The 23647-nt window shown below is 44.6% G+C and overlaps 1 protein-coding gene across 3 annotated transcripts in view; it reads left to right on the forward strand.

The window, feature by feature from the left end:
* The window catches only part of LOC115119137 (ral guanine nucleotide dissociation stimulator-like), a 99831-nt gene that overhangs the window by 46517 nt on the left and 29667 nt on the right, over nucleotides 1-23647 (forward strand). For all 3 annotated transcript variants that reach the window (XM_029647903.2, XM_029647896.2, XM_029647890.2), the window contains exons 2-8: nucleotides 6169-6500; nucleotides 7642-7710; nucleotides 8286-8479; nucleotides 9091-9212; nucleotides 9862-10077; nucleotides 10516-10704; nucleotides 14893-14970. In XM_029647903.2, the coding sequence (XP_029503763.1) occupies nucleotides 6169-6500; nucleotides 7642-7710; nucleotides 8286-8479; nucleotides 9091-9212; nucleotides 9862-10077; nucleotides 10516-10704; nucleotides 14893-14970 (1200 nt within the window). The remainder of the gene's footprint in view (nucleotides 1-6168; nucleotides 6501-7641; nucleotides 7711-8285; nucleotides 8480-9090; nucleotides 9213-9861; nucleotides 10078-10515; nucleotides 10705-14892; nucleotides 14971-23647) is intronic.

The raw sequence follows: 23647 nt of genomic DNA on the forward strand, positions 1-23647 counted from the left end.
CTGACGGTTACTGCTATGTGTGTTAGACAGGAGGTTGGGATTGAGGGGATAATAATACCATCCAATACGGAGCTCTGGGCAATAACTTCTAACAGCTAACCGACATGGTTATGGAGACCAGGGGTGTTTTATGACCCTACTGTCACCCCAAGGGTAGACACACTGACATTTGGAACTTAGGAACCGCCTTAAACATGCCAAAATGGAACGATCCATCTACTGTGGAGTGCGGACAGCCAGCAACAGATTAGAGGAAATACATTTAATAACAGGCATATAGCTGCTTTTCAGAACAACGTTCTCTCAGACACACACACACGCGTTTTGTTCTTCTGTCCTCGTGAGGACCTAAAATTGATTTCCATTCAAAATCCTATTTTCCCTAACATTAACATTAACCATAACCCTAAACCCAACCCCAATTCCTAAGCTTAAAATAGCCCTTGTCCTCATGGGGACATGGGGAAATGTACCCACGAGGGGGAATTTTCCTTGTTTTACTATCCTTGTCGGGACTTTGGGGGATTTTAGGTCACCACAGGGCTAGATGAACAAGACCACACACACACACTGGAGTTGACAACTCTAACTCTCTGTGGAGTCAAAGTTATCTGGTGTGTGTTAGGTGACATGCCAGAACAGCCAGACAGGCCGGGGCCGGGACCAGACTACAGGGCAGACAGCCAGATAGGCCGGGACCAGACTACAGGGCTGACAGACAGACAGACAGACAGACAGACAGACAGACAGACAGACAGACAGACAGACAGACAGACAGACAGGCCGGGACTAGACTACAGGGCTGATAGACAGACAGACAGGCCGGGACTAGACTACAGGGCTGATAGACAGACAGACAGACAGGCCGGGACTAGACTACAGGGCTGATAGATAGACAGGCCGGGGCCGGGAACAGACTACAGGGCAGACAGCCAGACAGGCCGGGACCAGACTACAGGGCAGACAGCCAGACAGGCCGGGACCAGACTACAGAGCAGACAGCCAGACAGGCCGGGACCAGACTACAGAGCAGACAGCCAGACAGGCCGGGACCAGACTACAGAGCAGACAGCCAGACAGGCCGGGACCAGACTACAGGGCAGACAGCTAGACTGGCCGGGACCAGACTACAGGGCAGACAGCCAGACAGGCCGGGACCAGACTACAGGGCTGATAGACAGACAGGCCGGGCCGGGACCAGACTACAGGGCTGATAGACAGACAGGCCGGGCCGGGACCAGACTACAGGGCAGACAGCCAGACAGGCCGGGACTAGACTACAGGGCTGATAGACAGACAGACAGACAGGCCAGGGAGGCAAGCAGGCAAAACGACAACAATGCAGCATCTGTGTCCACTCTCCTTGAGCGATTACATTCCCTCACCCTGGCACCCTCACCTTTTTTTCTTATCCCCCTCATGTGGAAGAGGCTCTCTCTCTCTCTCTCTCTCTCTCTTTGTTCTTGAAGTAATTTTACAATGGTACTGTGTATCATTATTTGAGTATAGTTTGTTTATCGACATGTCTGTAGACATTTGTCGTATGGACATCATGAAGATTCTATTGTCATCTGACATCAAAGTTGACGTTGTCGTTAGGAAGAAGTATAATCACAAAAGACAGCCTCTGCATGACATCAGCAACCCGATGCTCCAAACAGCAGACTTTATATATCTTAACACCAATAAAACCATCTGTTTAAAAATTAATTCGGTAATTGTCAACCAAGCAGCAAGCCAGGCGACTAAAAGCAATTTTCTAAACAATGTTTTTGTTCGTTGTTAGCTAACTGGCTAACCAGTTTAAATAATGACCAGCGTCTTCACTCTCTCTCTCCATCTAGCTGACAGCGTCTTCTCTCTCTCCATCTAGCTGACAGCGTCTTCTCTCTCTCCATCTAGCTGACAGCGTCTTCTCTCTCTCTCCATCTAGCTGACAGCGTCTTCACTCTCTCTCCCTCTAGCTGACAGCGTCTTCACTCTCTCTCTCCCTCAAGCAGACAGCGTCTTCACTCTCTCTCCCTCTAGCTGACAGCGTCTTCACTCTCTCTCTACCTCTAGCTGACGGCGTCTTCACTCTCTCTCTCCCTCTAGCTGACGGCATTTTCACTCTCTCTCTCCCTCTAGCAGACAGCGTCTTCTCTCCCTCAAGCTGACAGCGTCTTCACTCTCTCTCCCTCTAGCTGACAGCGTCTTCACTCTTTCTCTCCCTCTAGCTGACAGCGTCTTCACTCTCTCTCCCTCTAGCTGACAGCGTCTTCACTCTTTCTCTCCCTCTAGCTGACAGCGTCTTCACTCTCTCTCCCTCTAGCTGACGGCGTCTTCACTCTCTCTCCCTCTAGCTGACGGCGTCTTCACTCTCTCTCTCCCTCTAGCAGACAGCGTCTTCACTCTCTCTCCCTCTAGCAGACAGCGTCTTCACTCTCTCTCTCCCTCTAGCAGATGGCGTCTTCACTCTCTCTCTCCCTCTAGCTGACGGCGTCTTCACTCTCTCTCTCCCTCTAGCTGACGGCATCTTCACTCTCTCTTTCCCTCTAGCTGACGGCGTCTTCACTCTCTCTCTCCCTCTAGCTGACGGCGTCTTCACTCTCTCTCTCCCTCTAGCTGACGGCATCTTCACTCTCTCTCTCCCTCTAGCTGACGGCGTCTTCACTCTCTCTCTCCCTCTAGCTGACGGCATCTTCACTCTCTCTCTCCCTCTAGCTGACGGCGTCTTCACTCTCTCTCCCTCTAGCTGACGGCGTCTTCACTCTCTCTCTCCCTCTAGCTGACGGCATCTTCACTCTCTCTTTCCCTCTAGCTGACGGCGTCTTCACTCTCTCTCTCCCTCTAGCTGACGGCGTCTTCACTCTCTCTCTCCCTCTAGCTGACGGCGTCTTCACTCTCTCTCTCCCTCTAGCTGACGGCGTCTTCACTCTCTCTCTCCCTCTAGCTGACGGCGTCTTCACTCTCTCTCTCCCTCTAGCTGACGGCATCTTCACTCTCTCTCTCCACCTAGCTGACGGCGTCTTCACTCTCTCTCTCCCTCTAGCTGACGGCGTCTTCACTCTCTCTCTCCCTCTAGCTGACAGCATCTCACTTTAGCTACTTTTTTATTTATTATCACAGGAAAATAAACCCACAACCACATTATAGTTTGCAAGGTAATGGTGAGCTTACAGAAAATAACATTACTCCCACAGTGTGACCAAATAAAAGTAGGTCATTCTATCAGAGAATTTTAGAACTCCTGCATCATCTTGTCACAGGAAGATTTGGTCTGGTTGCTGTGGCAGTCCAGTAACCGCAACAACAGACGTTGAGACAGTCTCATAGACTTCAACTTTTTTCATGTCTGTGCATCAAGAAAACTGACAGTCGCAGCGACTTTTTACAGACATTCCACCGGAGTATAAATGAAATGTCGTTGTCACATTCTCATTGTCTACAGACATGTCTTTAGACCAAGTATAAACTGGCCTTAACATATCAAATTCTCCCAATCAAAGTCTTGAATAAAGACTATGGCTTGGCTAGAATAAAAGGATAAGATTGCCCATCTTCGCTTTAGCATGTGAGATAAGTTCTGACCCATATAATAGCTCAAGGAGCGTATCAGTCATGAGACTGACTGTTTATATAGTCATAGACACCACAGCAGGATAACATCTGTTCTAAGATCAGCCCCTTGGCTGACACTGATACTGCATGTGCAACACAGCACAAGCTCACGTTTGGGTAAATATTTATACAACATGTTTTATGATATCTAATATTTTCCAGACGAGTTTCAGTCCGGCTCAAAACTTCCTCAACACGACCCAGAAAAGGAACGCAGGCTGTTTGCCTTCAACTTCAGACTGTTGACCCATCCGATTGCGTGGGTGTCCCCTATCCGTGGTTTAATGAAATTGCATAGTTACATTTACATTTAAGTCATTTAGCAGACGCTCTTATCCAGAGCGACTTACAAATTGGATAGAGTGTCTTGGCAGTGGCTTTTGACATTGTGATCAAAAGTTTCCATTGTGAAAAGGGACAACGGCACAGTCAATCAGTGCAACCTCAGATAAATGCAATCATCAATTTATTTAAACCATTTTTGAAGTGCCGTGAAACAAGTGCTGTGCTGGAAAGCCTAAAGCACTAGCAGCTACTTTAACAACTGGACTATTTTTAAAATATCACCCAGTGTGTCAGCAGGCAGTCATAATGTCCATCCTCTACAGCACAGCTGTTCGGTCCTCACTCTGTTTACGTCTGTCCGTTTCTGCTATCAGGCCTTATCCACATCCTGTTTGCCCTCTGATAAGAAGGCTGTGCTCTGTGCTGTGCTCTGTGTTGTGCTCTGTGCTGTGCCCTGTGTTGTGCTCTGTGTTGTGCTCTGTGCTGTGCCCTGTGTTGTGCCCTGTGTTGTGCTCTGTGCTGTGCCCTGTGTTGTGCTCTGTGCTGTGCCCTGTGTTGTGCTCTGTGCTGTGGCCTGTGTTGTGCTCTGTGTTGTGCTCTGTGCTGTGCCCTGTGTTGTGCTCTGTGCTGTGCCCTGTGTTGTGCTCTGTGCTGTGCTCTGTGCTGTGCTCTGTGCTGTGCCCTGTGTTGTGCTCTGTGCTGTGCCCTGTGTTGTGTTGTGCTGTGCCCTGTGCTGTGCTCTGTGTTGTGCTCTGTGCTGTGCCCTGTGTTGTGCCCTGTGTTGTGCTCTGTGCTGTGCCCTGTGTTGTGCTCTGTGCTGTGCTCTGTGTTGTGCTCTGTGCTGTGCCCTGTGCTGTGCCCTGTGCTGTGCCCTGTGTTGTGCTCTGTCCTGTGTTGTGCTCTGTGCTGTGCTCTGTCCTGTGTTGTGCTCTGTGCTGTGCCCTGTGCTGTGCCCTGTGTTGTGCCCTGTGTTGTGCCCTGTGTTGTGCTCTGTGCTGTGCTCTGTGCTGTGCCCTGTGTTGTGCCCTGTGTTGTGTTGTGCTGGCGAGGCGAGCAGCTGGCCGAGGAACCAAAAACTACTGGGAACATGTCGTGGCATAACGTTGCGTGCCAGAATAGTTTTTGGCCTGAGACTAGTTCAATTTGGAGTGTTATTGCGTTGGACTCTGATCTAAAAATAACCCATATTGAACAAGTGGGTCACAGGATGATGGAGTGAGTATTGTTTGGCCAGACTGGTATGGGTGTTAGTGCAACAAATCAACAGAAGGAGAGGGACCAAAGGCGTTGTGGTGGTGTGTCACTGGGAAATGGAGTTGTTATAGCCTAGACCAGGGGCAAATAAAATCAATTCCTTCTAAAACTGTCACGCAATAATACCAATAACATGTGGCGGGGAATATTCCAATACTGTATTACACAGCAAAAGTCTATTAATCAACGGTTATGTACTGTATTACACAGCAAAAGTCTATTAATCAACGGTTATGTACTGTATTACACAGCAAAAGTCTATTAATCAACGGTTATGTACTGTATTACATAGCAAAAGTCTATTAATCAACGGTTATGTACTGTATTACACAGCAAAAGTCTATTAATCAACGGTTATGTACTGTATTACACAGCAAAAGTCTATTAATCAACGGTTATGTACTGTATTACACAGCAATAGTCTATTAATCAACGGTTATGTACTGTATTACATAGCAATAGTCTATTAATCAACGGTTATGTATTGTATTACACAGCAATAGTCTATTAATCAACGGTTATGTACTGTATTACACAGCAATAGTCTATTAATCAACGGTTATGTACTGTATTACACAGCAATAGTCTATTAATCAACGGTTATGTATTGTATTACACAGCAATAGTCTATTAATCAACGGTTATGTATTGTATTACACAGCAATAGTCTATTAATCAACGGTTATGTACTGTATTACACAGCAAAAGTCTATTAATCAATGGTTATGTACTGTATTACACAGCAATAGTCTATTAATCAACGGTTATGTACTGTATTACACAGCAATAGTCTATTAATCAATGGTTATGTACTGTATTACATAGCAATAGTCTATTAATCAATGGTTCTATGTATTGCATCGTTCAATGTGTAACTAAAGTAAAAGCCAGCTCCAATCTTTTAGAGAAAAAGCTAAATTAGTATGGACCAAGCTTCATTTGGTTTTCACGTGTGTCATAGCCCCTGGAAGTAAAAAAGATTGAGTATCTAACCCTCTCTCTCTCTCTCTCGTGCCCTCTGTCTTCCAGAATACGACCCAGGAGATCGGTGAGGAGGTGGAGGACGGGGCGGTGTACACCATCACCCTGCGGAAGGTTCAGATGCTCCACCACCACCACCATTCTGGCCATCACAGTGGCGGCAGCGGGGCTAGTAAGGGCCAGCGCTGGCTGGGTGTAGAGACTGATGCGGCCCTCAGCCTGTACGAGACGTGCAAGGTGCGCACCATCAAGGCAGGCACGCTGGAGAAGCTGGTGGAGTACATGGTTCGGGGCAACGATTCCACCTACGTCACCATCTTCCTCTGCACCTACCGCTCCTTCACCTCCACTAAGCAGGTCCTGGACCTACTGCTCAACAGGTGAGTAGAGGGAGGGCGGAGAGACAGAGGGCGGGATAAATGGATGAATTGACAGATGGATGGATAGGATGGGTGGGTGTGTGGGTGGGTGGGTGGGTGGAGGAGAGGATGGATGGATGGGTGTGTGGATGAGAGGATGGATAGGAGGGTGGATGAGAGGATGGATGGGAGGGTGGATGGGTGGAGGAGGGAATGGATGGATGGGAGGGTGGATGAGGGGATGGGTGGGTGTGTGGATGGAGGAGAGAATGGGTGGATGAGAGGATGGATGGGTCGTTGGAGGAGATACACATAAATGACTGGATGGGTGTTTGGAGGAGAGGATTAGTGGGTGGATGAGAGGATGGATGGGTGGATGGATGGATAAATGGGTGGGTGGGTGTATGGATGGATGGGTGGATGAGAGGATGGAAAATATGGGTGGATGGAGATACACATAAACGACTTGATGAATCGATGGGTGGATGAGTGGATGGGAGGATGGAGGACAGGATGGGTGGGTGGATGAGAGGATGGGTGGGTGGGTGTGTGGATGGGTAGAGGATGGGTGGATGGGTGGGTGGGTGGGTGTGTGGATGGGTGGAGGATGGATGGGTGGGTGGGTGGATGGATGGGTGGGGGCGTGGATGGGTGGAGGAGAGAATGGGTGGATGAGAGGATTGATGGATGAATAGATGGGTGGATGAGAGGATGGAAATCTGGGTGGATGGAAATACACATAAATGACTGGATGGGTGGATGATAGGATGGGTGGTTGGAGGAGAGGATTAATGGGTGGGTGGAGGAGAGGATGGATGGGTGGGTGGGTGGATGAGAGGATGGGTGGGTGGGTGGATGGATGGATGGAGGAGAGAATGGGTGGATGAGAGGATGGATGGGTGGATGGATGGATAGATTGGTGGGTGGGTGGGTGGATGAGAGGATGAAAAATATGGGTGGATGGAGATCCACCCAAGTCATTTATGTGTATGAGAGAATGGATGGATGGGTGGGTGGGTGGAGGAGAGGATGGATGGGTGGGTGGAGGAGAGGATGGGTGGGTGGATGAGAGGATGAATGGGTGGATGAGAGGATGGATGGATGAGAGGGTGGATGGATGGGTGGGTGGATGGATGACTAACAAACTGATTACTGTGTTCAGGTATGCCAAACTCCAGCTTGGATCAGAGGGCCACAGACTGACTCACGACGATCGTACAGAACTGAGGAAGTAAGTCTATCTGACTCTGACACACATTGTGGACAATACATCATACCCAAATAGCCTATTTTCAACACATGCTGTACAGAAGACCTTGTTAGACTGTTTGCTTAATTTTCACATTTTGTTGCCTGGAATTTGAATTGCTTGCCTTATACCTATGACATTCTTCTGAGACAGGAGGACACTTCACAAGTCGTGACATCCGCCCTACAAACGTGTACCTCTTTATCTCTCCATACCACCAGTACTATCCTGCTGGCATAAGCAGTTCTGCCATTGGGAACATTGGATATGTTTCTATTGTGTTCATATGGGTGTTGTATCGCGTTACAAAGTTCGTCATTGTCCTATATTTTGTGACCCATATCCTCAGGGAAAACATTTTTTATGTATCTCTTTCCTACCCTTCTCCGGTTTCATGGTAGCTAGTCCCTTTATCTACTGTATCTTTCCTACCTCTCCACTCTCTTTTTTTCTCATTTCCACCCTCTTTTTTAACATTATAAAAGGTCATATGTTTAACTCTCTCTTTCACTCTCCTTTTTTGTCTCTCTCTCTCTCTCTCTCTCTCTCTTCCTCAGCACAATATCCTCCATCTTGGGGGCGTGGCTGGACCAGTATTCTGAGGACTTCTGGAAGCCTCCGGAGTACAGCTGCCTGCGAAGGCTAATCTCCTACCTGCACCTCAACTTCCCAGGATCGGACCTGGAACGCCGCGCCTGCAACCTCCTGACACACTTCCACCGCCGACAGCTCCAGGAGCCCGAGCACGAGTGTAAGATGACCAGCCGACTCCCAGCTGAAATTTTGACCTTTGACCCTCAACATGTGCATGGAGAGTCCAAAGATGTTTCCGGTGGTACTCCAAATCAGATAACACTCAATCCCTTAGGGAAAGTGTTACAGACAACCAAGAGCTTGTGTGTGTGTGTGTGTTTTATTTTTTTAAATTGTACTTTTATTTAACTAGGCAAGTCAGTTAAGAACAAATTCTTATTTTCAATGACGGCCTAGGAACAGTGGGTTAACTGCCTGTTCAGGGGCAGAACGACAGATTTGTCAGCTCGGGGGTTTGAACTTGCAACCTTCCAGTTACTAGTCCAACATTCTAACCACTAGGCTAACCTGCCGCCCCAGCGTGTGTGTGTGTGAGAGAGAGAGAGAGATGTGGTCGTGGGTGTCAGGAAGCAAAGTCGAACCAACACAGTCAGATGCTCTAGTTTAGTCCAACACATACCTGTATTGTCTTACAATACTTTGATCCACATCTTCCACGAAAGGTATATCTGAGTCTGTGGGCCCTCACTTCCCTACATTAAGTAGTTTACTAAACCCAGCCGTGTGTTTCATGTTCTTTTGCTAATGAATGGTGATGTTATCCCTCAGTACTGGACCATGGTGGCTATCCGTTCACCCTACTGGAGGAGAATGGCTACGAGGATGAGCAGCTGGACTTCTTGAACTTTGACCCGGCGGTGGTGGCCGAGCAGTTCACCCTCATGGACGCGGTAGGATGCCAAAACATCTCGAAACTCAGAACACTTTAGTCCCAAATGCACATATTTGTGTACTAACAACATATAACAACATATCCTAAATAATAATTAACTCTGTCTTTGTTTGAGTTTTCTATGAAATTGTTGTCTATTATTTTCCATCATTTTCCATAGTGGTACTTCATAGTTTGAGTTGCTCTCTCATTGTTTTCACAAATTTCATGTGTATTTTTCCATGCCAGCAAGGCTCCTTGGATCTGATCGAAAATGAAAAATTAAACACTAACTGTGTCCTGTTGGAGCCTAGGGGCTTCCTTGACCGGTCTTCAGGGGCTGTTAAATAAGACAGGAAGTGAGGACAGAAGACAGATGGCTTTAGGCCCACACTGCTGTTGAGTTTCCGCTCATAAACAAATGTCACTCCAAAAGCTTTCTTACCGGCATTTATTAGGAGACTTGTGTACAACAGGCAATTTGATCAATTGTCCTCAAAGCCTTCTGAAGTATCTGCCTGTTTCTGATTTCTCCCTCGCTTCTGCATAGGAGTGAAAACATGTTAATCTCATCCAAAATACATCTCTGGTTGCAGCAAGAAACCAGGCCTCCATTTTGTTTGTCTTCCTCCAAACCCCCTCTACTTTACTCCCCTTTTTCCTCATAGGAGCTCTTTAAGAAGGTGGTTCCCTACCACTGTCTGGGGAGTATTTGGTCACAACGGGACAAGAAGGGCAAGGAACACCTGGCCCCCACCATCCGTGCCACCGTCACCCAGTTCAACTGCGTCACCAACTGTGTCATCGCCACATGCCTGAGCGAGCGCTCGCTCAAACCCACGCAGCGCGCCAAGCTGGTGGAGCGCTGGATCGAAGTGGCCAGGGTGAGACACTGTTGTTAGCAGGAGTTGGTGTGGGATTACATTTGAATTAATAGTCATTTAGCAGACACTCTTAGCCAGAGCAATTTAGTAGTGAGCTCATACATTTCCATACTTCTTTTTCATACTGATCCCCCATGGGAATCAAACCCACAACCCTGGCGTTGCAAGTGCCATGCTTTACCAACTGAGTCACACGGGTAGAGCATGGTGTCCTTCCCCTTCAGTCCTGCAGAGGTGCAGTTTGTGCTGTGTAGCATGATGATTACAGTACCCATAATGCTCTGTTCCAAAGAGTTGGTCTTATTTGAGTAAAACAATTCTGAAGCGTATCTAGTGGTGTTCTGTCACCTTACCAATACATTGGATTGATTTGCCCCTGGTGCTGAAATGAGTCCATTGATATTCATCTGAATATTTACTGTATTTTTTTCTCTTCAGGAGTGTCGAATCCTGAAGAACTTTTCTTCACTGCGGGCTATCCTCTCTGCTCTGCAGTGCAACCCGGTCCACCGGCTGAAAAGGACATGGGACGAGGTGTCCAGGGAGAACTTCCGCATCTTCCATGAGTTGTCAGAAATCTTCTCTGACGAGAATAATCATTCGCTCAGCAGAGAGCTGCTCATTAAGGTAGGCAGAGAGCTCCTCATTAAGGTAGGTTAATGAGTGTGTGTGTGTGTGTGTGTGTGTGTGTGTGTTAGTGAAGGAGTACTCCTAGAGGGGTGTGACCCAACACAAGGGAACCTATATCACTCCACTGCCTGAAATCAGAGGACTACTGTAGTCAGAGCAGTGTGTGTGTATATATTTTGTTTGCTAATGCTTTATTGATTCTGCGCCCCAAACACAAATGCGCTCTCACACACACACTCTGATTATAGTAGTGCTCTGATTTCAAGCAGTTAGAGTGATGGGGTTTCCCCTGTGTGAGGTCACACAACTCTAGTGGTACTCCTGCTCTCACACACACACTCTGATTATAGTAGTGCTCTGATTTCAGGCAGTTAGAGTGATGGGGTTTCCCCTGTGTGAGGTCACACAACTCTAGTGGTACTCCTGCTCTCACACACACACTCTGATTATAGTAGTGCTCTGATTTCAGGCAGTTAGAGTGATGGGGTTTCCCCTGTGTGAGGTCACACAACTCTAGTGGTACTCCTGCTCTCACACACACACTCTGATTATAGTAGTGCTCTGATTTCAGGCAGTTAGAGTGATGGGGTTTCCCCCGTGTGAGGTCACACAACTCTAGTGGTACTCCTGCTCTCACACAGACGGTGTCATCACCCAAGATGAGATGACAGTGTTACACTGCAGTAGATTCATGGTGTAACAGGGTGTGGTCACACACTACCCTGCAGTAGCATCATGGGGTGACGGGGCATGTGCATGCGAGTGTGACGCACTTGGAGACGGAATAAAAGGACACCCTGAAAGCCATTTCCAGCACATAAAAACACAAAGTGAAAAACAAAATATGGGATTTTGTCATCTGGAGTTTCCTATCTTAGTTGAATATCTTGGTGAGATATTTGGTCATCCTCCCAATGAGAAGAGTTCTTAGCTAACAATGTATTGCACTTTGGACACTTGGCAACATGATTCATATAGCCAATCCATTATCAACTGTTATGGAACAGCATAGAACACTACAGAACAGTATAGAACAGAACAGTATAGCAGTATAGAACAGAATAGTATAGCAGTATAGAACAGAACAGTATAGCAGTATAGAACAGAATAGTATAGCAGTATAGAACGGAATAGTATAGCAGTATAGAACAGAACAGTATAGCAGTATAGAACAGAATAGTATAGCAGTATAGAACGGAATAGTATAGCAGTATAGAACGGAATAGTATAGCAGTATAGAACGGAATAGTATAGCAGTATAGAACAGAATAGTATAGCAGTATAGAACAGAATAGTATAGCAGTGTAGAACAGAATAGTATAGCAGTATAGAACAGAACAGTATAGCAGTATAGCAGTATAGAACAGAACAGTATAGCAGTATAGAACAGATTAGTATAGCAGTATAGAACAGAATAGTATAGCAGTATAGAACAGAATAGTATAGCAGTATAGAACAGAACAGTATAGCAGTATAGAACAGAACAGTATAGCAGTATAGTAGTATAGAACAGAACAGTATAGCAGTATAGAACAGATTAGTATAGCAGTATAGAACAGATTAGTATAGCAGTATAGAACAGAATAGTATAGCAGTATAGCAGTATAGAACAGAACAGTATAGCAGTATAGAACAGAATAGTATAGCAGTATAGAACGGAATAGTATAGCAGTATAGAACAGAACAGTATAGCAGTATAGAACAGAATAGTATAGCAGTATAGAACGGAATAGTATAGCAGTATAGCAGTATAGAACAGAACAGTATAGCAGTATAGAACAGAATAGTATAGCAGTATAGAACGGAATAGTATAGCAGTATAGAACAGAACAGTATAGCAGTATAGAACAGAATAGTATAGCAGTATAGAACGGATTAGTATAGCAGTATAGAACGGAATAGTATAGCAGTATAGAACAGAATAGTATAGCAGTATAGAACAGAATAGTATAGCAGTATAGAACAGAACAGTATAGCAGTATAGCAGTATAGAACAGAACAGTATAGCAGTATAGAACAGATTAGTATAGCAGTATAGAACAGAATAGTATAGCAGTATAGAACAGAATAGTATAGCAGTATAGAACATAATAGTATAGCAGTATAGAACAGAACAGTATAGCAGTATAGTAGTATAGAACAGAACAGTATAGCAGTATAGAACAGATTAGTATAGCAGTATAGAACAGATTAGTATAGCAGTATAGAACAGAATAGTATAGCAGTATAGAACAGAACAGTATAGCAGTATAGCAGTATAGAACAGAACAGTATAGCAGTATAGAACAGATTAGTATAGAACAGAATAGTATAGCAGTATAGAACAGAATAGTATAGTAGTATAGAACAGAACAGTATAGCAGTATAGAACAGATTAGTATAGCAGTATAGAACAGAACAGTATAGCAGTATAGAACAGAACAGTATAGCAGTATAGAACAGAACAGTATAGCAGTATAGAACAGAACAGTATAGCAGTATAGAACAGAACAGTATAGAACAGAACAGTATAGCAGTATAGAACAGAACAGTATAGCAGTATAGAACAGATTAGTATAGCAGTATAGAACAGAATAGTATAGCAGTATAGAACAGAATAGTATAGCAGTATAGAACAGAACAGTATAGCAGTATAGAACAGAACAGTATAGCAGTATAGAACAGAATAGTATAGCAGTATAGAACAGAACAGTATAGCAGTACAGAACAGTATAGCAGTATAGAACAGAACAGTATAGCAGTATAGAAGAGAATAGTATAGCAGTATAGAACAGAATAGTATAGCAGTATAGAACAGAACAGTATAGCAGTATAGAACAGAATAGTATAGCAGTATAGAACAGAATAGTATAGCAGTATAGAACAGAATAGTATAGCAGTATAGAACGGAATAGTATAGCAGTATAGAACGGAATAGTAAAGCAGTATAGAACAGAACAGTATTATAGTATAGAACGGAATAGTATAGCAGTATAGAACAGAACAGAATAGTATAGCAGTATAGAACAGAATAGTATAGCAGTATAGAACAGAATAGTATAGCAGTATAGAACAGAATAGTATAGCAGTATAGAACAGAACAGTATAGCAGTATAGAACAGAATAGTATAGCAGTATAGAACAGAATAGTATAGCAGTATAGCAGTATAGAACAGAATAGTATAGCAGTATAGAGCAGTATAGAACAGTATAGCAGTATAGAACAGTATAGCAGTATAGAACAGTATAGCAGTACAGAACAGTATAGCAGTATAGAACAGAATAGTATAGCAGTATAGAACATAATAGTATAGCAGTATAGAACAGAATAGTATAGCAGTATAGAACAGAATAGTATAGCAGTATAGAACAGAATAGTATAGCAGTATAGAGCAGTACAGAATAGTATAGCAGTATAGAACAGAACAGTATAGCAGTATAGAACAGTATAGCAGTATAGAACAGAACAGTATAGCAGTATAGAACAGAATAGTATAGCAGTATAGAGCAGTACAGAACAGTATAGCAGTATAGAACAGAACATTATAGCAGTATAGAACAGTACAGAACAGTATAGCAGTATAGAACAGAACAGTATAGCAGTATAGAACAGAACAGAACAGTATAGAACAGAACAGTTTAGAACAGAACAGTATAGCAGTATAGAACAGTGTAGCAGTATAGAACAGTGTAGCAGTATAGAACAGAACAGTATAGCAGTATAGAACAGAACAGTATAGCAGTACAGAACAGTACAGCAGTATAGAACAGAACCGTATAAAGGTGGTTGTTCTGGTGGGTGGTCTTGACTTGGGCGTGGGGGTGTGAGACTGTGCAGGTGTTATGTAGGGGAGATAGCAACTAAGCCACTTACACACACATAGACATCAAACCCTGACATTCCCCAAATTCCAGAACAAACACACATATACATACGTCAGGGTATCTAGATGTTGGCCGCTATGTGTGTTTGGGGGGGCGCAACTTGGGAATATATCTCCCCTGCCTGATACTCTGCAGTAGAATGGGGGAGAGTGTATGTTCACCATTTGATAGCTTGATAAATGATAAGCTCGGTGCGCATTCCAGGTAAAAGTGGGTATTCTTTCATTTAATTGAACAGAAACTAGTGTTATCTGATTGCTGAAATAGGGGCTTAGGCTTTAGATCTCACTGTGAATGTTGTCCGTATTTTTTTCTGTTTAGGAAGGCACGTCCAAATTCGCCACCCTGGAAATAAACCCCAAACGAGCCCAGAAGAGACAGCAGCAACCCCGAGACCTGGTAAGGACATTAAGAGAGAGGCAATGTAAGAAAGGAGGGAGGGAGGGTAAGATGGAGTGGACTTAGAGAGAGACAAAATACTAGAAAGATTGAAGAGGAAGAAAAAAGTAGCTTTTACAAAAATGGAGGATGGCATGAAAAGCAGAGAGAGATGACATGGAGGATGGCATGAAAAGCAGAGAGAGATGACATGGAGGATGGCATGAAAAGCAGAGAGAGATGACATGGAGGATGGCATGAAAAGCAGAGAGAGATGACATGGAGGATGGCATGAAAAGCAGAGAGAGATGACATGGAGGATGGCATGAAAAGCAGAGAGAGATGACATGGAGGATGGCATGAAAAGCAGAGAGAGATGACATGGAGGATGGCATGAAAAGCAGAGAGAGATGACATGGAGGATGGCATGAAAAGCAGAGAGAGATGACATGGAGGATGGCATGAAAAGCAGAGAGAGATGACATGGAGGATGGCATGAAAAGCAGAGAGAGATGACATGGAGGATGGCATGAAAAGCAGAGAGAGATGACATGGAGGATGGCATGAAAAGCAGAGAGAGATGACATGGAGGATGGCATGAAAAGCAGAGAGAGATGACATGGAGGATGGCATGAAAAGCAGAGAGAGATGACATGGAGGATGGCATGAAAAGCAGAGAGAGATGACATGGAGGATGGCATGAAAAGCAGAGAGAGATGACATGGAGGATGGCATGAAAAGCAGAGAGAGATGACATGGAGGATGGCATGAAAAGCAGAGAGAGATGACATGGAGGATGGCATGAAAAGCAGAGAGAGATGACATGGAGGATGGCAGGAAAAGCAGAGAGAGATGGCATGGAGGATGGCAGGAAAAGCAGAGAGAGGGATGACATGAAAAGCAGGGAGAAGGCAGAGAGAGATGACATGAAAAGCAGAGAGAAAGCAGAGAGAGATGACATGAAAAGCAGAGAGAGATGACATGGAGGATGGCATGAAAAGCAGAGAGAGAGATGACATGAAAATCAGTGAGAAAGCAGAGAGATGATATGAAAAGCAGAGAGAGAGATGACATGAAAAGCAGAGAGAGATGACATGGAGAATGGCATGAAAAGCAGAGAGAGAAATGACATGAAAAGCAGGGAGAAAGCAGAGAGATGACATGAAAAGCAGAGAGAGAGATGACATGAAAAGCAGAGAGAAAGCAGAGAGAGATGACATGAAAAGCAGAGAGAGTTACATGAAAATCAGAGAGAAAGCAGAGAGAGAGATGACATGAAAAGCAGAGAGATAGATGACATGAAAAGCAGAGAGATAGATGACATGAAAAGCAGGGAGAAAGCAGAGAGATAGATGACATGAAAAGCAGAGAGATAGATGACATGAAAAGCAGGGAGAAAGCAGAGAGATAGATGACATGAAAAGCAGAGAGATAGATGACATGAAAAGCAGAGAGATAGATGACATGAAAAGCAGGGAGAAAGCAGAGAGAGATGACATGAAAAGCAGAGCGATAGATGACATGAAAAGCAGAGCGATAGATGACATGAAAAGCAGAGAGATAGATGACATGAAAAGCAGGGAGAAAGCAGAGAGAGATGACATGAAAAGCAGAGCGATAGATGACATGAAAAGCAGAGCGATAGATGACATGAAAAGCAGAGCGATAGATGACATGAAAAGCAGAGCGATAGATGACATGAAAAGCAGAGGGATAGATGACATGAAAAGCAGAGAGATAGATGACATGAAAAGCAGAGAGATAGATGACATGAAAAGCAGAGAGATGACATGGAGGATGGCAGGAAAAGCAGAGAGAGATGACATGGAGGATGGCATGAAAAGCAGAGAGAGATGACATGGAGGATGGCATGAAAAGCAGAGAGAGATGACATGGAGGATGGCATGAAAAGCAGAGAGAGATGACATGGAGGATGGCATGAAAAGCAGAGAGAGATGACATGGAGGATGGCATGAAAAGCAGAGAGAGATGACATGGAGGATGGCATGAAAAGCAGAGAGAGATGACATGGAGGATGGCATGAAAAGCAGAGAGAGATGACATGGAGGATGGCATGAAAAGCAGAGAGAGATGACATGGAGGATGGCATGAAAAGCAGAGAGAGATGACATGGAGATGGCAGGAAAAGCAGAGAGAGATGGCATGGAGGATGGCAGGAAAAGCAGAGAGAGGGATGACATGAAAAGCAGGGAGAAGGCAGAGAGAGATGACATGAAAAGCAGAGAGAAAGCAGAGAGAGATGACATGAAAAGCAGAGAGAGATGACATGGAGGATGGCATGAAAAGCAGAGAGAGAGATGACATGAAAATCAGTGAGAAAGCAGAGAGATGACATGAAAAGCAGAGAGAGAGATGACATGAAAAGCAGAGAGAGATGACATGGAGGATGGCATGAAAAGCAGAGAGAGAAATGACATGAAAAGCAGGGAGAAAGCAGAGAGATGACATGAAAAGCAGAGAGAGAGATGACATGAAAAGCAGAGAGAAAGCAGAGAGAGATGACATGAAAAGCAGAGAGAGTTACATGAAAATCAGAGAGAAAGCAGAGAGAGAGATGACATGAAAAGCAGAGAGATAGATGACATGAAAAGCAGAGAGATAGATGACATGAAAAGCAGGGAGAAAGCAGAGAGATAGATGACATGAAAAGCAGAGAGATAGATGACATGAAAAGCAGGGAGAAAGCAGAGAGATAGATGACATGAAAAGCAGAGAGATAGATGACATGAAAAGCAGAGAGATAGATGACATGAAAAGCAGGGAGAAAGCAGAGAGAGATGACATGAAAAGCAGAGCGATAGATGACATGAAAAGCAGAGCGATAGATGACATGAAAAGCAGAGAGATAGATGACATGAAAAGCAGGGAGAAAGCAGAGAGAGATGACATGAAAAGCAGAGCGATAGATGACATGAAAAGCAGAGCGATAGATGACATGAAAAGCAGAGCGATAGATGACATGAAAAGCAGAGCGATAGATGACATGAAAAGCAGAGGGATAGATGACATGAAAAGCAGAGAGATAGATGACATGAAAAGCAGAGAGATAGATGACATGAAAAGCAGAGAGAGATGACATGGAGGATGGCAGGAAAAGCAGAGAGAGATGACATGGAGGATGGCATGAAAAGCAGAGAGAGATGACATGGAGGATGGCATGAAAAGCAGAGAGAGATGACATGGAGGATGGCATGAAAAGCAGAGAGAGATGACATGGAGGATGGCATGAAAAGCAGAGAGAGATGACATGGAGGATGGCATGAAAAGCAGAGAGAGATGACATGGAGGATGGCATGAAAAGCAGAGAGAGATGACATGGAGGATGGCATGAAAAGCAGAGAGAGATGACATGGAGGATGGCATGAAAAGCAGAGAGAGATGACATGGAGGATGGCATGAAAAGCAGAGAGAGATGACATGGAGGATGGCAGGAAAAGCAGAGAGAGATGGCATGGAGGATGGCAGGAAAAGCAGAGAGAGGGATGACATGAAAAGCAGGGAGAAGGCAGAGAGAGATGACATGAAAAGCAGAGAGAAAGCAGAGAGAGATGACATGAAAAGCAGAGAGAGATGACATGGAGGATGGCATGAAAAGCAGAGAGAGAGATGACATGAAAATCAGTGAGAAAGCAGAGAGATGACATGAAAAGCAGAGAGAGATGACATGAAAAGCAGAGAGAGATGACATGGAGGATGGCATGAAAAGCAGAGAGAGAAATGACATGAAAAGCAGGGAGAAAGCAGAGAGATGACATGAAAAGCAGAGAGAGATGACATGAAAAGCAGAGAGAAAGCAGAGAGAGATGACATGAAAAGCAGAGAGAGTTACATGAAAATCAGAGAGAAAGCAGAGAGAGAGATGACATGAAAAGCAGAGAGATAGATGACATGAAAAGCAGAGAGATAGATGACATGAAAAGCAGGGAGAAAGCAGAGAGATAGATGACATGAAAAGCAGAGAGATAGATGACATGAAAAGCAGGGAGAAAGCAGAGAGATAGATGACATGAAAAGCAGAGAGATAGATGACATGAAAAGCAGAGAGATAGATGACATGAAAAGCAGGGAGAAAGCAGAGAGAGATGACATGAAAAGCAGAGCGATAGATGACATGAAAAGCAGAGCGATAGATGACATGAAAAGCAGAGAGATAGATGACATGAAAAGCAGGGAGAAAGCAGAGAGAGATGACATGAAAAGCAGAGCGATAGATGACATGAAAAGCAGAGCGATAGATGACATGAAAAGCAGAGCGATAGATGACATGAAAAGCAGAGGGATAGATGACATGAAAAGCAGAGAGATAGATGACATGAAAAGCAGAGAGATAGATGACATGAAAAGCAGAGAGATAGATGACATGAAAAGCAGAGAGATAGATGACCTGAAAAGCAGGGAGAAAGCAGAGAGAGATGACATGAAAAGCAGAGAGATAGATGACATGAAAAGCAGAGGGATAGATGACATGAAAAGCAGAGAGATAGATGACATGAAAAGCAGAGAGATAGATGACATGAAAAGCAGAGAGATAGATGACCTGAAAAGCAGGGAGAAAGCAGAGAGAGAGATGACATGAAAAGCAGAGAGATAGATGACATGAAAAGCAGAGAGATTGATGACATGAAAAGTAGGGAGAAAGCAGAGAGATAGATGACATGAAAAGCAGAGAGATAGATGACATGAAAAGCAGGGAGAAAGCAGAGAGAGATGACATGAAAAGCAGAGAGATCGATGACATGAAAAGCAGAGAGATAGATGACATGAAAAGCAGGGAGAAAGCAGAGAGATAGATGACATGAAAAGCAGAGAGATAGATGACATGAAAATCAGGGAGAAAGCAGAGAGATAGATGACATGAAAAGCAGGGAGAAAGCAGAGAGCGAGATGACATGAAAAGCAGAGAGATTGATGACATGAAAAGCAGAGAGATTGATGACATGAAAAGCAGAGAGATAGATGACATGAAAAGCAGGGAGAAAGCAGAGAGATAGATGACATGAAAAGCAGGGAGAAAGCAGAGAGATAGATGACATGAAAAGCAGGGAGATAGATGACATGAAAAGCAGGGAGAAAGCAGAGAGATAGATGACATGAAAAGCAGAGAGATCGATGACATGACAAGCAGAGAGATAGATGACATGAAAAGCAGGGAGAAAGCAGAGAGAGAGATGACATGAAAAGCAGAGAGAGATGACATGAAAAGCAGAGAGATAGATGACATGAAAAGCAGGGAGAAAGCAGAGAGATAGATGACATGAAAAGCAGGGAGAAAGCAGAGAGAGAGATGAAATGTTCTGACAGACAGAGGATGAGAGTATAGGGGAGGTCAAAAAATGAAGACCGAGTGAGAGCCAGAGAGCCTTACAAGAGCGAGAGATGACAGTGCATTCATCTTAAGATAGTTAGTTTGGTGAGGGATAGCTAGAGGGACAGAAGGAGGGACAGAGAGACAAAGAGGGAAAGATATATAAATGAAAGAGAGAGAGAGAGAGGTGACAGATGTAGTCCAAGCACCCCCATCTTGGCCCTGTAGATTAGACAGGCTGGAGTCATTGTTTTTTTTAAGCCGTGTCAGGAAGTGTTCCAGCGGGCAAGACGCCATAGAATAGAAAACAAGCGTCCCTCTGTCCTCACTGAACTCTGCTGACACGCTCACTCAGACACACACAGTCACACATGCTCCTATTGCCATGTTTTCTGGTTCGAATCCCTGAGCCGACCAGGCGAACAATCTGTCTGTGCCCTTCAGCAAGGCTCTTAACCCAAATTGCTGCTGTAAGTCGCTCTGGATAAGAGCGTCTGCTAAATGACTCGAATGTACATTTTATGGATCAATGCTCTCTCACCCTTTCACTCTCACTCATCTGCTCCACTTTAAAATCACTCCCTTTGAAATTGACCCGCTTTGTAGTAAATGGCTGTCATGGATGCCTCTAAAGAAAATAGCTTAGAGGTGCAGTATTTTGCTGTTCACAATAAGGGGATTCATGTCATTGTTCTCTCTGTGGTGTATAGAATTAGAATGAATAAGAAGGGACACACCGCCCTCTAGTGGTTGTTTGGGGAATCAATCTGACTCGCAAAATGCTCACAGCTCACTCTAGTGGTGATATGCAACTTTACAGCTTAATTTGACTTTAATTACAATGTAATCATATGACAATTGCGCATTTATTAAACTGGGAACAGCAGCCAGCTGTAGATAGCTCATTTATATAAGCAGTGTCCACAGAGGGAGATGCAGATATTCAATTATAGATTTCCATATACTTTTTTCCCCCTGATGAAAAATGTATGTTACTCATTATTTAATCACTAGCAAAGTCATGCGTGCACACGTACACACATACACACACACACACACACACATACATAACATCGACGAGCTAACCACCTCCGTCATCGGCTTAATTAGAAAATGCATCAGTGACGTTGTACCCACGGTGAGGGTTCGCTGCTTCCCCAACCAAAAGTCCTGGATTAAAACCAAGGTTGGCACTAAACTAAAGGACAAGGCTACCCCATACAGAGCTATCGTAGACAACCCTGAGGCTATGGCCGAGGACAGGAATAAGTACAAGAAGTACCACTATGACCTCCACAGAGTCCTCAAACGAGCAAAAAGACAATATAGGAATAAGGTGGATTCATACTACACAGGCTCCGACGCCACCCGCATGTGTCAGGGGCTACAGTCCATTACGGAACACAAAGGAAGACCCAACCGTGATCTGCCCAACGAGGTCTCTCTACCAGACCAACTCCATGCATTTTATGTACGCTTTGACATCGATCCGGGTGCGAGTGCTGTCACCGACCCGGGTGTGAGTGCTGTCACCGACCCAGAGGACTAATCTCGCTCTCCAAGGCCGACGTGAGAAGGGTCTTTAATCAGGTCAACAGCTGCAAGGCCGCGGGCCCCGTCGGTATTCCATGGCAACGTTCTCTGCATGTGCAGAACAGCTGGCAGGCATGTTCACGGTCATTTTCAACCTCTCCCTTGTCCCAGTATGTAATCCCCACGTTTTAAGATGACCACAATGATCCCTGTTACTGAGATCTCTTAAGGATTCATGCCACAATGATTACCACCCTGTTGCACTCACTTCTGTGAAGTGCTAATGAAGTGCTTTGAGAGGCTGGTTATGGCACACATTAACTCCACCATTCCAGCTACCCTAGACCCACTCCATTTTGCATACTGCCCCAACAGACCCTTAGACCCAATCTCAATTGCTCCCCACACTGCCATCACCCACCTAGATAAGAGGAATAACTACAGTGCATTCGGAAAGTATTCAGACCCTTGATTTTTTCCACATATCATCCTTATTCTAAAATGTATTTAAATATTTTTTTTCCCACTCATCAATCTACACACAATACCACATAATGACAAAGCAAAAACATTTTTTTAGAAATTACAAACAAAAAACGGAAATATCACATTTCCATAAGTATTCAAACCCCTTTACTCAGTACTTTGTTGAAGCACCTTTGGCAGCGATTACAGCCTCAAGTCTTCTTGGGTATGACACTACAAGCTTGGCACACCTGTATTTGGGAAGTTTCTCCTACTCTTCTCTGCAGATCCTCTCAAGCTCTGCCAAGTTGGATGGGGAGCATTGCTTGCACAGCTATTTTCCAGTCTCTCCAGAGATGTTCGATCGTGTTCTAGTCAGGGCTCTGGCTGGGCCACTCAAGGATGTTCAGAGACTTGTCCCGAAGCCACACCTGCGTTGTCTTGGCTGTGTGCTTAGGGTTTGTTGTCCTGTTGGAAAGTGAACCTTCGCCCCAGTCTGAGGTCCTGATCGCTCTGGAGCAGGTTTTCATCAAGCATCTCTCTGTACTTTTGCTCCATTCATATTTCCCTCGATTCTGACTAGTCTCCCAGTCCCTGCTGCTGAAAAATATCCCCACAGCATGATGCTGCCACCACCATGATTTACTGCAGGGATGGTACCAGGTTTCCTCCAGATGTGATGCTTGGCATTCAGGGCAAAGAGTTCAATCTTTCATCAGACCAGAGAATCTTGTTTCTCATGGTCTGAGAGTCCTTTAGGTGCCTTTTGGCAAACTCCAAGCGGGCTGTCATGTGCCTTTTACTCAGGAGAGGCTTCTGTCTGGCCACTCTACCATAAAGGCCTGATTGTTGGAGTGCTGCAGAGATGGTTGTCCTTCTGGAAGTTTCTCCCATCTCCACAGAGGAGCTCTGTCAGAGTAACCATCGGGTTCTTTGTCACCTCCCTGACCATGGCCCTTCACCCCAGATTGCTCAGTTTGGCCGGGCGGCCAGCTCTAGGAAGAGTCTTAGTGGTTCCAAACTTTTTCCATTTAAGAATGTTCTTGGGGACCTTCAATGCTGCAGACATTTTTTGGTACCCTTCCCCAGATCTGTGCCTCAACACAATCCTGTCTCGGAGATCTACAGACAATTCCTTCGACATCATGGCTTGGTTTTTGCTCTGACATGCACTGTCAACTGTGGACCTTATATAGATGCGTGTGTGCCCTTTTCAAATCATGTCCAATATATTGTATTTACCACAGGTGGACTCCAATCTAGTTGTAGAAACATCTCAAGGTTGATCAATGGAAACAGGATGCACCATAGCTCAATTTCGAGTCTCATAGCAAAGGGTCTGAATACTTATGTAAGTAAGGTATTTCTAAAAAT

This window comes from Oncorhynchus nerka, linkage group LG4 (genome assembly GCF_034236695.1).
Source record: "Oncorhynchus nerka isolate Pitt River linkage group LG4, Oner_Uvic_2.0, whole genome shotgun sequence".
Taxonomy (NCBI): domain Eukaryota; kingdom Metazoa; phylum Chordata; class Actinopteri; order Salmoniformes; family Salmonidae; genus Oncorhynchus; species Oncorhynchus nerka.